This window comes from Centruroides sculpturatus, unplaced genomic scaffold (genome assembly GCF_000671375.1).
Source record: "Centruroides sculpturatus isolate CEXI.00-Female unplaced genomic scaffold, Cexi_2.0 scaffold2252, whole genome shotgun sequence".
In the NCBI taxonomy this organism is placed as follows: domain Eukaryota; kingdom Metazoa; phylum Arthropoda; class Arachnida; order Scorpiones; family Buthidae; genus Centruroides; species Centruroides sculpturatus.
Window position 1 is genome coordinate 18,902 of NW_019391099.1, and position 18,284 is coordinate 37,185.

General features: G+C 27.6%; 1 protein-coding gene across 1 annotated transcript; it reads left to right on the forward strand.

The window, feature by feature from the left end:
- The first annotated feature begins 1,897 nt into the window (after window positions 1–1,897).
- LOC111617557 (carbonic anhydrase-like) lies at window positions 1,898–9,376 on the forward strand. The gene is made up of 7 exons (XM_023358837.1): window positions 1,898–2,052; window positions 6,641–6,700; window positions 7,505–7,672; window positions 7,762–7,910; window positions 8,002–8,091; window positions 8,267–8,494; window positions 8,571–9,376. Exons 1-7 carry the CDS (start codon window positions 1,998–2,000, stop codon window positions 8,859–8,861), a joined length of 1,041 nt encoding a protein of 346 aa, XP_023214605.1. The 5' UTR covers window positions 1,898–1,997; the 3' UTR covers window positions 8,862–9,376.
- The last annotated feature ends 8,908 nt before the right edge of the window (window positions 9,377–18,284 follow it).

The following is an 18,284-nucleotide window of genomic DNA, read 5'->3' on the forward strand; positions in this document are numbered from 1 at the left end:
AATATTCATAATATACATTAAAAGTTTAATGAACTTTTCTATTATTATTATAAATATATGATTCATAGAAGTTAGTAATAACATTTGAATCAAATATCAGGATAAATTATTATTATTTTAAATTCAAAATTCAAAAATAATTTTATTTCGTCTATTCTAATATTTCAGTATTTTTTAATTTAAAAAAAAAAAACAATAATAATAAATTAAAATTTTTTCTTTGAATCTCATTAAATGCATTTATTCATTCTACAGTACTTTGTTACAATTACAAATTGTAAATTTTGGAAAGCTGATGGATTATTTTATCTAGAAAACGATCAAAATTCTAGAAAAAGTTCTAGATTTACGATCAAGGATCGATCAAATGATCAAACTTCTATAAAAACGATTAAGATTCTAGAATAAATGTTCTAGACTAAAAAATACATATTGGCACACAGAATTGAATAGATATAACCCTAAAAAAAACAATAAAATTTTTAAAAACATATTCCAGAATTCAAAAACTTAATAAAAACCACCAAAACTCTAGAATAAAATTCTAAAATTTAAAAAGTTATAGATTTTTCTTAAAGAACTGGATATATAAATAATCTACAAGAAATATAAATGATATAAAATTCTAGAATTGTAAAACTTACAGATTATTTGTCTGAAATACAATTAAATTCTAGAAAGAAATGTTCTAGAATTCAAAATATTACAGACAATATTCATAAAGAATTAAAATAAATATATATTTTTATATATTTTAGGTTAAATAAATTTTATAATCATTTAAAATATTGAATTTAATTTATTAATCATAATTAAATCCTGTATATCATCCTTGATTTAATGAAATATGATCCCCCTGTAAAATTAGTAGTAAATTATTTGATAAAAGCTCAACACAATTTTATGTGTAATTTATAACGCATCCTTATTTAAATATAGTCTCATTAAAGTATAAAATTACTATAATAAATAAAAACTGCATACAAATAACCATAATATAAATATACTGTACTTAAATTTGTATGCCATAACGCATAGAACAATTCTCTATCCAGTTTTGTATTTTTCAAGAGAGAGATAAACGTTATAAATTTTCAAAATCCACCAATAGAATTTTATTATCATAATTTTTCACTCTGTAAACTGAAAAATGCTATTTTCCATTAAATTATCATAATCTTTTACAGTGAATAAAGATGTCAAAATAATGGAAAAAATGCTAAACTTGTAGAAATATTTGTAATATAATAATTTAAAAAATAAATACTTTTTTGAAATATGTAGGCTATATATAGAATATAGAAAATACAGGTGGCCTAAAAGTCAGTTGTCCATTGCGAGGGCTGAATTTCTATCTTGTGTAGCTAAATTTATTACATACAAACTGCAGAAAATACTGAATTGTTAGCTGAACGGTTAACTGACTTTTGGACCACCCTGTATTATTTATAATTATTAATTTGTTATTTTTTTTTAAAAATGTTTAAAATATATATTCAGAAGGAGACTTACATAATGATAAATTTTTCCTTATATTGGTGAAAGCTCATTAAGAATTCTGATAGATAAATATACTTTCATTCGTTAATTTTCAGGTCAAATATTTAAATTAAGAATAGATTATATCTTATATATATATATTTAGTGTAAAAAACACAGGGTGGTTCTAAAGTCAGTTAACCATTGTAAGAGACGATTATCTGCCTTATTAAAATTCTTACAAGAAAATTGTTNTTAATTTATAAAATAAAATTAAAATTTCTCGTCGTAGAAAAGACAAAAGTTAACGTTGTTTGGCAAGAAGCAAATTTCCAAGAGAAACAGTAATGACGTCAGTATAAAAGCGAAACCGCTCGACCAATAAGAATTATCGGACGACGTGACGAAAACTTTGTAAGTCATATAAATGGGTAGACACATTTAGATGATAGACTTTCTATGTGTCACTGCAGGAATTTAACAGCATCGACATAAGAAAAATCCCATTTAGGAATTGAATGCATTGGAAAGAAGCGTTAATAACCACCTTCCTGATCACCTGCTGGATAGCGGGTAAGTAAATACAAAAAATATACAAAAAACAAAAAAAAAAAATTCATCATCGTCATCATCATCTTCATTCAATTATCGGCTTCCTGATTATCCCTTTTTATAACAAATAATTACATCGTTACGGGTCGGAAAAGGGAAGCGTGTGTTACGATTTACATCGTAAAATGCGCTCTTGTATAGGTGTTGTATTTAATTAATGGGGTGAGTATTATACGCTGATGTTACGTTTCTGTACTGCACGTTGCAATTTCTCTCTAAGTTCTCTTCCTATCCCTGCAACGTTCCTTTATTCTAAAAATATATTTTATAAATTTTTTCAGCAGTGATTCTATTCAATGTAGATTATCAACTAGAGTAACCTTGATTAACTTACGTAGTCTTTCGTATAGTTATAACTTGTATTATTACTATCTTTTATAAGGTTAAATGCTCTTTCTAAGTTCAATTTTACTTGTAAATTATAATGCTTTAGTCGATTAATTTTTATTACGTTTTTATATTAAATTTTATCGAATTTTTCGGTCGTTGAACAGAAATTATTACTCGATGCATTACGCTTCCTTTCGCAATAGAAATATTTTTAATACTCTGAAGATTTTTGTTACGTTTTAAGTGGATTTTTTTAAAAATAGTTTTATTTAAAGTTACCAATTTTGCAAGTAAATTTACTAATATTTCACGCCGTCTTCCTTAAACTGGTGTCATTCTTTGCTGAAATTATCATTTTTCCATTATGCAATTAGGAAGAGAATATATATATACTTTTAAACCTCTTAAGCTAAAGTTACGTCTTAGAAACGAACTGCTTTATAATTTGTTTGCTTAAATACTTTATTTTTTTTGCGTAAATCTCGTAAAAAAACAGATTGGAAAATTATGGTAAACGATGCCATTCTCTTCGAAGTAGTTGGAATTTGATCTCGACTTATGACGACATCATTTTTCCCTCTTCCGATTGCATCGACACACTCTTTGTTGCCTTAAGCAGCTGTGACTAGTACATCTATTCCTGAGCTTCCTTGCTATTTGATCTGGAGACGAGTTTGGATGTGGATCAGAATTTGCATCTAAGTCTAGTTAGTAGCAGACGGGAAACATTCGAATGGTAACACCATATAAAAACTAACAGGATGTTACAAATATAATTCATACAAGCAATAAATTTAATCCTTTATTAATTTTACAGAATCGTTCCCTTCTATATTAAGCTTTAAAATAACTTGTTGCTATAGAGGCACGAAGTAAAATGCTTCTATAGTAACGTTACCATTTTGTAAGTTATCTAACAGAAGATGATGTTCGGAATATACCGATTATCAGACGATTTATCCTTGACACTGATGCCATAAAATAAACCATTAGTTATTTTTTTTTCACGTGTGTATATAGAAATATATACAGATCGGAAGCTTGCAGTCATTAATTTTATAGTAAAACACGTCATAAATTTACTTTGACAACATTCCCATAGATACATCTATTGTTAGAAAACAAAAATTGTAGAGTCATACCTTTCGACGCGATTCTGCACTTTGTACAAGAATGCGAATTTTAAAATAGAACGTCCAGATTTCCCTTGGATTTTTATTTTATCATTTAGACTGCTCGATTTTTGTTTTCTATGCCGCATTGTTGCTATAATTAGCGCAATTGTTCCTACTTCTTTCGAGCTTTTAATTACTGTTTTTTTCTCCTCTTCATAGATAAGGAAAAAAAAATGTTACAAATTCCTCTTTAATTTTTTAAGGAAGTTATAAAACAAAATATAGTTTTAATATCAATAAATTCCTTAATATTAAAAAATAAAATAAGTTTTTAAGAAAATACATTTCCTCTTACGAACAATGAAATTCCCACGTTACCTTATTATATAATCTTTTATAGCTTATAGTGTTTATTTATTTAAAATAGAATATATTAATTGTAATATTTTTAAAATAAAATAAATAATTAAGGATCTTTTTATATTTAAAAGAATGTTATAAGTTAGAAAAAAAAAAATGTAGTAATGATGACAATAGATAGCTTCGAGTTGTCTCCTTGTAATGTTAAAAATAGACGTTTACTGTACCTTTTTAACGTATTGGAATTTGTCCCTTTTGAGTTTTGCCCCCTCCAAAGTAAGAAGTTTATCTGGTAAAAAAAAAAAACGATTTTTAAACAAAAATTTAACTTAAATTTAACGTTTTTTCAAATAGCTCGAACACACTAAAAATAAATCTTTAACATTTATGATGCTGTAATTGTTTAATAAATTAATTTATCACCTTTTCACGCTGTTGACAGCGGTTATGCAACGAAATCTAGGGAAATTCAGTAAAGTTATGTATATAACATGGGCGTAGGTGTTTGTAAAACTTGATTATTCATTGTAGATTAACACGTATAAGAATTGAAATCCGTAAAATCCTGTAAACAGATTTTAAACCCGAAGTGAGTGAAAGAAAAAAAAATCACCCGTTTCTAAATTTAACGTCTGACAATTATTCAAGAAGACTTACTGCTATTATATAATAGTTTCTAACCAAAATAACTAAATAAATGAATATCTACTTTGTTTTATAGATTATTAAAGTAAAAAAAGCATTAAAATAATGTAAACAAACCTCTCCGGTAGTCATTTATAAATTGATTTTAAACTAGGAAACGACGAAGGATGTTCTTTATTGACGTAAATAAAATGGGAAGATTATGCAAATTCGACGAAAGGAATTTTCGATAATGCTAAAAATTTCCATTTATATTACTTTTTTACATGTTAAAGAATGGGATAATACGAATCAAAATAAACCTTTATTTTCAATCTGATATATGCAAAGAACCTAAGACATTTTCCAAATTGGAGACGGTGTTTAAACAATTAATTATAATTATAATTAAAAAAAAAAAAAAAAAACTTTGTCCTAATTAAGTTAACGCTTTATTCTATTTGTAGAAAACTATATTTAATCCTAGGTAAGTCATTAAACATTCAACATTTTCTTTAAGATGCCAGCTTTATTTCTAGAATGCTGAGATGAGTATTAATTTCTACATAAAATGATACTAAAATTCATCAATTGTCTGGCTGAAAGAAGATCTAAAAATTATCATCAATAATTTTTTTTCCTTGTTTAACTTATAAAACAGGATCACTTTCATTATCTCGATAGACTAAAACAGGATTTAAATTTCACGGAACTGGATTTTTTCTCACCAATATCCGGTATACATTATAGAGCCAATACTCTATGAGCATACGACACTAGTTTAACGTTAAAAATTCTTTAATATCACTCAACAATTGTCATTTTATCGAATGAAAAGCTGCCTAATTGAAATATTAACAAATTTATAGCGTACGAAGGACGTTTATTGTTTTATTTCGCCAATAAAATTCCATTTTTTTTTCCTGTCATTGTAAAGCTTACCGAGTCGGTTTTTACTCCATTCTATGAATAAAATGTTACTTAATCTCATAATTTTCAATGTTCCATCAAAGAACTTAAGTATCTGTTTACTTATAAATTAGAGAAGATTGATGAGTTGATGAGGAGGAGGAAGAAAAGAAAAAAAAATGTTTTGTGGTGAAGGAGAAACGAGACATTTTATTCTCCATTTTTTTTTTCCTTACGAAGTGTAAAAATATCCTTTCAGACTTACACAATTTTTGTGTGTTTCACAATACTAAACCGTAAACACAAATAATGTTTAACAATTGTTTTAAAAAACTATTGATATAATAAAAAGTCCTTCGTATGCTGTACTTTTGTGGTAAAATATATATATATATTTTTAATTAATATAAATTTAANACTAGAAACCTTGAGATATCATAAACTAATTTTGAAGTCAAGTTCTTGACCTTTTTCCTCTAGAGGATTTGATAAAATACATTTCAGTAATGGAAATATTTAACAAGGTTAATATTTTCTGAGTGTAATTTTTATAATTTTTTTTTTCATATTTTTAAGAAAAAATTTTAAAGATTTTTAAACATTAAATCTTACGACATTAGTAAATACTTTTTCTTATCCTACTTCCAATTTGGTGAGAGTCATGATTCTTGAATATTGATGACTCATATTCTTTGCTTAATCTCATTAATTCGATTTCCTACGGGGTAAACATAGAAATAGAATTAATTAATAAAATTAAATTTGAATGTTTAAATATAATTATCTAGCGATTGCTAAACACATTTACATAGTAACATTCTTCGTTTTCAATTAAATTACAAGCACGAGCGATTTTTAAACACCCTCTTTCATTAGCTGGAGACAAATTGCATTTTCTTCGGATTCATACGAAGAGATGACGAGACGAATGTTGCCTTTTTTTTTTTAAAATAATAATTAATCGAACGACGATAATGATTAGCCTAAATAAAGGTCATCAAGATGTTACAAGCGGAGAGATCCACGTGCAGTCACCCCCCGTCATAGATTACGTCAAGCAGGGGGCCGAATTCTTGTGATTTTTTTCGATCCCCTCTGCACTTAAGGAGGTCATAAATAAACACAGTTAAATAAAATATCATTTTCTTGAGTTTTAACGAATAATATTTATTAAATATATAATTTAATAATTGATTTATTTTCTTTTATAGGGATCGAAGGTGGTAAAGCTAAGGGACACGATCACGATTGGGGTTACTCTGGAAAATTGGGTAAGTTTAGTATATTAAACACCGTGAGAAAATATTTTATATAGTAAACTAGCTGCTCTTGAACTTCTAAAATAATAAATTAAGTCGGCACTTACTATTAGGTCGTATTTTTTTTTTAAACTCGTTTTTAAACTGACACAAGCTGACATTCAATACACCTTCATATATCCTTGTAACTTATGCTAAATTAAACTTTTGTTTATAAAAATTTATCGCTTTTAGTAATGAATTTTATCTCAAATCTATTTTTCTGGTTGATTCTTTTTTTTTTTAATTATTATTTTTATTTAATTAAAAATGCCGACTTTCCTATAATATTATTACAGTAACAAGCACCAAAAGTAAAATGACACCTTTTTACACAATAGAAAAAAAATCTATAATTAAGCTAGTTTTATGAGAAAATAAGAATTAAATTTATAAGAGAAAATTTGCTAAAAATATAGTGAATTCGATTTGTACATCTCTGAAACTGCACTAAATCGAGTATGGCGCTAAATCGAAGTATCTCAAACAATAAGAACGAAGTTTACACATAAATTCGAGTTTTGGGAATTTGGAAAATCACGTAATTTTGTAATAAAAAAATAATAATGCAAAACGTACAGATAATGACGTGTCTTCCATTTTAATAATATGAAGAAGATCGTCGCACAAGTATTAATTGGCGCTTTACGAGGAAGGCGTTAAATCGAGATTTGACTGTATTAAAAAACATTCTCATTTTTTAAAAATTGTTACATTTTTCTCATTAAAAAATATGGGAAATTTTCTGTTTTCTGGAGCGTACATTTCTTCCCTCAGGTCCAGAAAATTGGGATGACGAATATCCTACCTGTGGCGGTAACAGGCAATCCCCTATTGACATAGACGTCGATAACGTAAAGAAAGACGAAAATCTCAAATTAATTAAATTTTTCGGCTACGAAACGCATATAAAAGATGCTATCTTAGAAAATAATGGACATACAGGTGAGTGTTAAGTGGTTATTTACAAGGTCATTCGGCTTTTATTTAAATTTATATCTTTATTGCGTTTTTATTTTATTATTTTTTTTTAGCACAACTAACGTTAAAAAATCCGGTACAGTCGATTTCTGGTGCAGGTTTGAATGGTACATACAAATTCTTGCAACTTCACTTCCATTGGGGTCAAAAGAATGATGAAGGATCAGAGCACACTATAGAAGGAAGTGATTATCCTTTAGAGGTAAATTAATATAATTCTGAGTCTATATTGTATAGATATATTATACTATTTATTAATTAATAACATAATGAGGTTATTTTCTAATTTCCAGATGCATTTAGTGCATTATAACAGTCGCTACAAGCCGGAGGTTGCAATTATGAAACCAGATGGTTTAGCAGTATTGGGAGTATTGTTCGAAGTAAGTTTGATAAAATATTAATAACTTATTTAAAATGTACTTGTAAATTTTTATATAATTCGTTGATAAACTCTTACGCGACGAGGCGCATCCCCTTCGCATCGAATTCCAATATGTCCTCCAAAACACGGTACAAATTCGTTAATTCTAATTATTACTTTTTATTCTTTTAAAGTTGAGCAAGGAAGATAATAAAGAATTAGCATCTGTTATCGACACGTTGGATGATATTATTCCAGAAGGATCTTCGGCGGAAGTGAAAGAATCGTTTGATCTCGATGATTTGCTTCCAGATGATACTTTACCATATTACAGATACGAAGGATCTTTAACTACTCCTCCTTGCTACGAATCCGTAATTTGGACAGTTTTTAAACATACGCAAACAATTAGCGAAAGACAGGTAAAATTTTCGAATAAGAAACTATATTAATTTTATATTTTTAAAAGCTTTCTAACTTACTTTTTACATTCGAAAGCTGGAGCAATTCCGTGCCCTGAAAGAAAAATCGGATGGTGATGATGACGATCAGCTTGAAGATAATTTTAGACCAACTCAAAAATTACACGGAAGAGTAGTGAAGATTTCATCAGACACGGGTGACGAACCGGATAAAGACGAAGACGAAGGTCACGACCATGATGATGACGATGATGACGACGACGACGACGACGACGATGATGATAAGAAGAATGACGCTAGTCAAATAATTCCATCAATTCTTTTCGTTTTAACAACTGCATTCGAAGCTTACAATGCTATTTTCTAATCGTACAAATAGATTTTAGCATTATTTTGCATTAGTAAAGTGCCATATAACACAAAAAAACTGTGGAACTGTTTGAAGTCCCCTAATCGTGAAAACACTGAAAGATTCTTAAAACATATAATATATATATATATATANAATATATATATATATATATTTTAAAATATAATATATAAAATGTATTAAATTCCGTCATAATCTATTAAAAACTTATAAATAAACCAAAAAATATAAAAATTTATTTACTGATTTTTGCAATTTTTTTTTTTGTAAAGAATTTTGAAGATTTACTTTTTGATTCCAGAAGGGTCGATGTAAATTTATCTAATTTCTTTTTTTTTGTTTTTATAAAGGAATCGAATCCGAATTTCTGTAAATAAAAGGAATTTTTTTTCTGATAATGTTTTAAATGTACAGTACAATGTTACGTCTTTGAAGTTAGTCGAGTTTATAGTACAGTGGAAATTAGATATTGTATGGTATAAATCACTACTAGTGCAGAAATAGCAGCTACAGAGAGAATTTTTTGCACATGGTCGACGTACAGTACTTAGAAATCATCTCTTTCTTAGATTGTAAAATCTCAGAAAATGTATTAATTTTCTTATACAGAAAAACTCACATTCGAATCTCAGTTGTATTCTTAAAAATTGTTAAAATAAATAGTTTAAAAAAATGAAATTCTTTGTCTTTGTTTCAAGAATAATAAAAATTTGAAATTTAAACTCGAATAAATCATGACTTTAATAGAATTTTTAGTAATTTGATAATATTTTCTTAAAACATTCAACAAAATTGTTGCTTAATTAATACAGAAAAGTAAATAATAGTTTATTATACTGTATATAGTTTATTATCATACTTTAAGGCACAATTTTGCTAAACTTTTCCATAAATTTTTGAAAATTTGTAAGTTTGCATTAAATTTTTTAATTATTTTTAATAAAAGGCAAACCCAACATTTCTTAAATGATAATTTAATAACAGTGCTCAAGAAAATCTTTGTATAAACTCAAAAAAGAAATATAAAAATAGAAGATTCATTTAAAGTCATGGTCAAATCTGTAGAATTAACGAATCGAAAAGAACTTAAAATCTAAATATTATACTGTATATATCGATGACATAAAACAATAAAATGAATTTAGAATTATGTTATTTCATATATATTTAAGAGCTACACTTTAAAACAATAATTTGATTTTTTTCTATATAAAAAATGATGGGACACACTTGTGGATTGTGACACTTTAAAGTGATAGTTATTACATTTCATTCCCACTTTCAGTGATAACAAATCTTATTCCTATTTTTGTCTTTATTTTTTCCTTTCTTTAAGTATAAAATATAGAAATTTCTTCTCATAAAATATAGGGATTTTCGCCCAGCATCGGACACATATTAGAAGTTATTTGTGTACTGAATATTCGAATAATTAGAATTTTTCATTTAAATTTCTTGCTAAAACGATACAGGTCAATAAAATAAATCTTTGTTTTCAAAAAGAAAACATAATTAAGTTAAAAAACATCAAGTTCCTAAGGCATACAAAATTTACATGCACCACAGATGCCAAGTCTACAGACCATTGTTTTTGGTCCCCATATTGACATTATTGACAGTAGAAGAGAAAAATAAAAGCTATGATGTGGATTTTTCTTAACAAAATGCATTTTGTCCTTGTCCGGTACTGGGTGAATTGGTACTGTCTGGTACTGGGAAACTAACGTGTTGTATGTTCTCATTCCTTAGTAACACTTTCTATAATTTTCTATTCTTTCTATTATACTTGTGTATGTCATATAATAAGAGATGTAATAACTGTAATAAAATTTTAATTTACTCACCCGAAAAGCCGACACAAAAGCCAAAACTTTAAACAGTGCGCGGATGCAATATTTTTTTCATACATAAATTTCTTGTTCGCGACTCGCTGACAAGTCAAAACTTGTCGATTTTCGTGTCTTACATAAATCGTTAGGCATTAATGCGTATCTGTAATGAAAAGGACACGGATAGAACTACTTTATGGAATAAATGAAACTTTATTTTATATGAGAATCCTCATACTAACATTCACATGTCGACATGTGAGTAAAACTGCAGATTATTACGTACGTATTAAATGACACGCTGGTATTGTGCATAGTTTCTCTGCATTTATTGAGTAGATCTTACTTTAGTAAGTATGGCGATCGGTACATTTTTAAGCTCAGAGCACATTAAAACGTGGAGAAATGCAATAAAAAAAATTGGTTGTTTTTTCTGTATGTATGGATGTTAGTGTGTGGGGAGAACGATTTTGTTCACTCTCTTTAATTAAAGCTTAATATCTCCTGTGCTTTTTGTCGAAAATTTCTGAAATTTTTCAGAGAGGTTTGTTTAATGAGGGGGTTGATTTATTAGATTTTGATGGTTAAAGGTCGAGGAAGTGGGAAGATAAAAGTGTCGTGTGTATCTCCAGTAGGGTCGGACTTAATGACGATTTTACTTGCTATTACAATTTTTTTTATAAAATCCATCCCTAGCCTTAAAATTAAGCTTTTTGTCATTTTATAATAGTTAAAAATAAAAAAATTTAAATAAAATATGATAACAAATGGCACCACNTTACGTTTTGGTTATTAAAGGTCGAGGGTGTGGAGAGATAATGGGAGTTGAATGTATCTCTAGTAAGGTCGGACTTAATGACGTTTTTACTCTTTATTAGCATTTACAATTTCTTATAAAACGCACTCCTACCCTGAAAATTAAGCTTTTTGCCATTTTATAATAGTTAAAAATAAAAAAATTTAAATAAAATATGATAACAAATGGCACCACTAAATGTTGCTGGGCAAATCCAGCAACTCGTTGCTGGATTTTGTAATAAGTGGCATCAGCGTATAAGGTTAATGTAGTGCCAAATTTAATCCCCTATTTCACCAACAGACGATTAGACAAATCACAGAATTTACTTTGGCGAAATTCACAGGATTGGCAACTTTGCATTTCGCCATTTTAATATTAGAGTTGATTAGTGCACTAATCTCGACAAATATGGCGGATGATCTGTTCTGTTTTTAACAACAGGATTCGCAAATCCTGTTGTTAAAATCTCAAGATATAGGCCTGTTTATCTTTAGTTATCTTTCTCGAAAATTTATTGGTAAAACTCTTTCAAATCTAAGTCTAATCGTTGAATTTTACGTTTAAAATGTAGCAAGTATTTCTGCCAAATTGTTTCATTAAAAATTTTTAAGCCGAAAGACGAATGAATCACTGTATTTTAATGCGTTCGAGTCCGCAATCGAAATTATTTGATAATCTGTTGTTGAAATTTGCATATTAATTTCAGTTTTCAAGAACAGGATTAGTACTTTTCTTAGTTTTTTTTTAAATTCTTTCTGTTCTGTGGTACAACCGGATTTTCCCATACCCATCGTGGTGTCGGCCGGGTGGTAAGGGACGGGACCCGACGTATCCAAGACAGACCCACGAAAACTTTCTAAGTTTACTCGCTTGGATTCGATTCCGGGTGCACCAATGATAGGTTAACGCCTTGCCTACCTCAGTCATCCGGCCATCGAACCAGACCTACTTGGACCCTTTTACATGCATTGTTGGCCATTTTATGAACACGTGACGTACTTTTCAAATAGTAAAGGAGCCTGACAACAATAAACAACTGAACTATTATTAAACTAGAATTATTAGACATGTATAAGTATCCAGTTTCACGAACTGAAAAATTCGTGAAACTGGATATTTATACATGTCTAATAATTCTATCATCATGGAATAATAATAATAATAATAATAATAAAAGTAGTTTCTACAAAAATACGAAACGTGGTTTGAACTAACAGAAAAATTAATTGTTTTCCCGAAGTTAATGATAGCGATGTCAAGGAATTGTAAACGTTCTATAAGAATTTGAAACAAAGCCAGGAAGGATACGGCTTTAAACAAACGAATACGAATGATTACAGGTAGGTGGGGATTTTTTCCCCGGGCCTAAAGAAATTTTATAAGGACCTGTTCATATAAATTAATGTTATTTTAATTGAAAAAATAAAAGTCTTTAAGACTATTTTTATTCATTAATAAATAAGCATTCTACATAAAAAAAAAAAAAAGCGAGTGGTGTTCCCTCTACCCCGGCTCTTTACAAGCTCTCGGCGACCCTGCGTACAGGCGTAGGGAGTGCCTCGCGGATACACAGCATCCTGTTTATTTAGTCAAGAAAAAAGATAACACTAATTCCTGAGCAGTTCGTACCATTAGCGAATCCCGCCCGGATGGTCGATGTGGTTAAGGCACGAAAAATTTCTGGATTGCCCGGACCCTGAATTTTTTCATGGCCGATCCGTCCCGGATTTGTCAGACTCCGTCCCTCATTACTCGACTGCCCCCGCTGTGGGCCTGACCGAACCTATAATTTGCACGATTTTTTTAAGACCTTGTTATTGCCCACAGTTGAGTCAAAAATGAAAAAAAAAATGAATGTTTGGTTTAACAGGAAACGGCAACGCAACTTACGGGAATCTGCCAAGGGAGAATACCTTCCGGGAAGGTTTTCTATGGGGAAACTAGGTCCTATTTAGGTATTACACGTGAAGAAAATCTGGAAACCCCCACGTGGCCAGCTCGTTTTGAGACGCAAATCCGCGACCAACTACCAGAGTTCAGTGATTTTATACACTCGGCTATTGGTGGGGAGTCTGAAATCATCGGACTTATGACCGAAATAGTAAATGCAGTAACATATTGCCCTAAAGGACCCGGGTTCGGGTCTTTTGGCTCAAAATTTTTATAAATTATTGAGCCGTCCCTCATCGTCTGGTGTTCAATGGTCCTGCCGAACTCGTAATGACTATGATTAATGGACCTTCTTAACGATTGCAGATCGAAGAGTTCTTAGGTCATTAAAAGTGTTTTGATTGTGTATTCCCTTATTTCTTTTTATCCGTGATTATAAATTCACTCGTGTGTGTAATATTACGAATACCTTTACACAGTAAAAATAACGATTACTAATTGTTAAAACACCGATTTCCGGCGAAAATAGAAAATAATTATTTATTGAAATTAATGCTTTATAACCATCGATTAATACTTATTTATACATGTAATAAAACTTCTTCAAAGCTGGTTCTATAGGCCTAAGTCCTCATTCTCCGTATTATCTGTTAGAAAAGTTTGTTACCGAATACAGTACGTTTTAAAGATTTTAATTTTTCCTTGCAGCACAAAGTAAACTTAAGCACGCGTGAATCTGAATTGAGGGGGCATTGCATAATAGGTATAACTTTTCTATTAAGTATATCTACTGGTAACATTCGACATAAAACACGAATTTATAAATTGTATAGCGAGTTTCACGCTTACTTAATTTACAACGAATTGCTTCTATACGGTATTTAGCATTTAGTTCACGTTTAAACGTACATTTTATGACAATTGTCGTTTCTCGAGAAGATAATCGGTGAGATATTTACTATAATTAGTTGCAAAAATTATACAATAAATGATAAAATTGTATTTAACTTTTAATAATAATTTCTAAATCAATTTAATGTTTCGTTCGTAGTTTACAGTTTCACACAATTTATAATATGTACTTTAATCGAGTTCTGATCCTTTTAGAACTCTACAATTTTGTACAGATGTCAATTATCCGATTGAACACACAGTGTATTGTTAGTATCAATTGTTTTACGTTTATTCGACGGCTCTTTCAAGAGTTTAACATTAATTGTTTCCATTATTCATATGGATTAAACACTCGAATAAATAATGTTTCAATATTCTCTTGTAAAGTTTATAATTTAAATGTATAAACTGTATAATTAAGTGTAAAAATGCGACGTTATATTTCAAAGTAATTACACAAGAGACTACACATGGTAGTATACATCTTGTGCATAAATATACCGTATAATGCCATCATCATAAATCAATTCCCTATCATATAAAATATTTTTCACCTTCAAATTTTGCATAATTTAACATTTTCTAAATTCGAATTGAATTTTTCTCGCAAAATCTTAATGAGAACTGAACTTGTTAAAGGCTTTCTTTTTCGCAAATATCATTTCAATATGGAGTTTAGTACATTAATTACAATAAAATTTATGGTTTATAGTGTACTTGATATAACGAATCATTTATTTATCATTATTTCCTATATTAAAACACCATGGGTTTCCTCGTCACCCTCCATTTACAAGCGTAATGCTCCATCAAAACAATTGTTAACGATTCTAATCTTTATAAATCTTTTAATGAATTTAATATATTTTTTAAAATTTTGAATATATTTATAAAATGATTTTCCTTTAATATTTAAAGAGAAATAATGTCCATATATATTACCCTTGAAATTAAAACCGGTCGAGATATATATAATAAGATAAAAAGCAAAAAATAAAAAGTTTTCAAGGAAGTAATTATTGCTTTTGTTAAAATCAACAATAAAACCATAAAGTAGTTATTACTTTACACTGTTTTTCTTTAATGAAGTTTTAATAATCTAGACAAAACTTTTTAAATTTTTAATGTCTTATGTAAAGATAAATATAAACACTACTAGAACAGAAAATCGAGCTTTTTAAAATTTATATAAATCTTGCTAGTAGTAAGAACGGAAAGGATTAAAAATGAATAAATAAATAAAGAAAATTAAGTTTACTTTACATAATGCTCTATATAATTGTGGATGGAAAATAGAGAAGCATTTATGTATGTGCAAATAAAGAACAGTGTGTTAAACAGAGTCAGTTAACAAGTGAGATCTTCCAAGAATTTTCTTGTAACATTATAATCCAAGTTAGAAAAAATTTCAATTCTTGGATGATATTTCGTGGAGAGAATTGTTAAATTTTTAAATATACTGTAAGGAAATTTTTTTATTATTATTATAAAAAGATAATGGATAAAATGTTCGCAAATTTTGTTTATTTCCCAACCGGTTTTGAAGACACCAAGTTTAAAAGCATCAAGTATTCTGCAACAAACAGATTTGTAATTGTCAGAAATTTTTAATTTGGAATTTTGAAAAAAAAAAAAAAAATTGTTATTAATTTAATAGAAGAAACAGACCACAGAAAATCATAATTAGTATATTAATTCTTGTTTGGCAGATACTCAAATTTTTCCTATTTAAATTAATTCTATAAGCAAAATTATTAAATATTTAAAAAATCGTTATAGTTTCAATGATTCTTTCTTCTTATTATTATATCAATTTAATTGTAAATAAAAAATTCTATTAAAAAGATAAAACTACAAGGAAAATAAATCTCTATAAACTTACAAGAGTAACTTTTCAATAAAGTTGTCTGACAGCAAAATTTAAAAAAATATCTTTCTTGGAATTTGAATATTTAGATGTTCAAGTATGAGGCCAACATTCATTTGACAGGATAAAAGGGTTCTTGTTATATTCATTGATAACTAAATATCTGTAAAATAATCTTGTCACAATATAAGAAATGTTATAATTATATACTAAAATATATGCTGGATTTTATGCATTTTAACATAAAAAAATTCATATATAAATTTAATTTAAAAATTTGAATATAAAAAGAAGTTTAAAAAGTTTACAAATTATATTGCTTGGGAATTTTAAAATAAAAATTTAAAAAATATTTCTTTAATCAATCAAAATAAATAAAAAATAAATAAAATTACATTTAAAAAGATGTTTGAAAAGTAAAAATTGTTCGGAAAAGTAATCTAAAGTCAATTTGATATTGAATTGCTTTGAGCAAGTATTTTATTTATTTTTATGACTTTGTCAATAAGTTTAAAAATTATATTTTGATTATTTTTATGAAAAAATGTTCATTAGAATTTTTACATAAATGAATAAAAGAAAGTACAGAAAAAATTTCTTGTAATTACTTACTTTCTTGAAAAAAAATTGAATATGTAAATTTACTAAAAATTATGATTTAAAAATATTATTATTTAAAGAATTTTAAAATTTAAACCATAAAAATATTAATGTGTATTAAATAGGTGCTTACTTTCTAAATAAAAAAATTTTTTTCCTTAATTACAATTATTAAAATGCAATAAAAACCTTTGAGAAATTAATTTTTTGTTTGAAAGTAACAGATTTGGAAATATAAAACTTAACTATACTCTATTATCAGAATGATTTGTGATAAAAATAATTTTTTTAATTTAAATTTTCAGTAGCCATTTATACATGTACACAGAATATACAGAAAACAAATATTGACTTTTGAATATTAATTACTAATCTGATTAATTTGTCACTAATAATGATGTTTAACAGAAATAGAGCAGTTTAAAACAAGTCACTTAGATTAATCATATTTTTATTTAATGTAAATATGCTCTCCACCTCAAATTAGTGATGGCTTGCCCCTGTACATAATACTTTTCCTTTAACAATAGGGCCATGCCAGTCAACTATCTACCATCTTTTGGGAAAAAATGTTTGAAGTAACATGACTTCCAGTTTGCATATAGTTAATCGGGTCTCCTGCCCCAAGGTTTCCTTATCTGGCCTCTGATTTCACCTAACTAGCTCCATTCTCAAAATTAAGGAAAGATAGATGACAGTGGGAATTTGTGTGTCTACAATTTTTTTCATATTGCAGCCCAATTAGCCTCCTTATTAATTTAAACATTTATGAAATTATTCTATCAACTTTTTAAATAACACTGTTAATAACAACAACAATACATATTTCCTAATTAATTTTAGAATTTATTTCAAAAACTAACTTTTTATATTAAAAAAAATTAATAGTTCCTCAAAAAATGTTTAAAGTTTTATTCTTAACATCTTACATACTTTAATTAAGCAAAATTTGCAAATTTATCTGTGATAAAATAAAAACATGACATAATTTTCTAAAGTATATTGGACTATCTTAAAAGAATTGCAATTTCAGTTATTGACACTAATTATCTGCTTTTTTGATTTAAACAGAACTAGAATAAAGTTGTATTGTAAATTTTATTATTCTATATACTTTTTGATGCTCATTTTACTTTATAACAGTTCTTAAAGTGAAAAAAATATCTAAATCAGAAAATTGTTTTTTTTCTTTATCTACCAATGATAAATATATTTTACTTATTTTATATTTTTTTAAAATATAATACTTTTATGTTTGTAGATATAATTGCAATATTTCTATACATAATTCCTGATATAATTTTTTTAATCTATATTTTTATTAATGATATAAAAGTCTTTCTTTTTTTCTCTATTAAAAGCAATTCTTCAAATATTCTCAAAATCCAATAATTTTATTTAATTATTGGATTCAGCAGTTTGTGTGTTTAAATATAACCCATATGAAAGATTATTCTTTTATTCTATTGTATTTAAATTGTATTAATATTTAACTTCAAGATTTTTATCTTTATGTAGAATATTCATCTATACAAAAGAAA

Excerpts from the sequence above, each read along its gene's own strand:
- LOC111617557 (XM_023358837.1), top strand. The coding sequence starts at position 1,998 with ATGCATTGGAAAGAAGCGTTAATAACCACCTTCCTGATCACCTGCTGG. Across the intron at positions 6,701-7,504 it reads GGGTTACTCTGGAAAATTGG|GTCCAGAAAATTGGGATGAC; the intron begins GTAAGTTTAGTA and ends TTCTTCCCTCAG. Across the intron at positions 8,495-8,570 it reads AAACAATTAGCGAAAGACAG|CTGGAGCAATTCCGTGCCCT; the intron begins GTAAAATTTTCG and ends TACATTCGAAAG.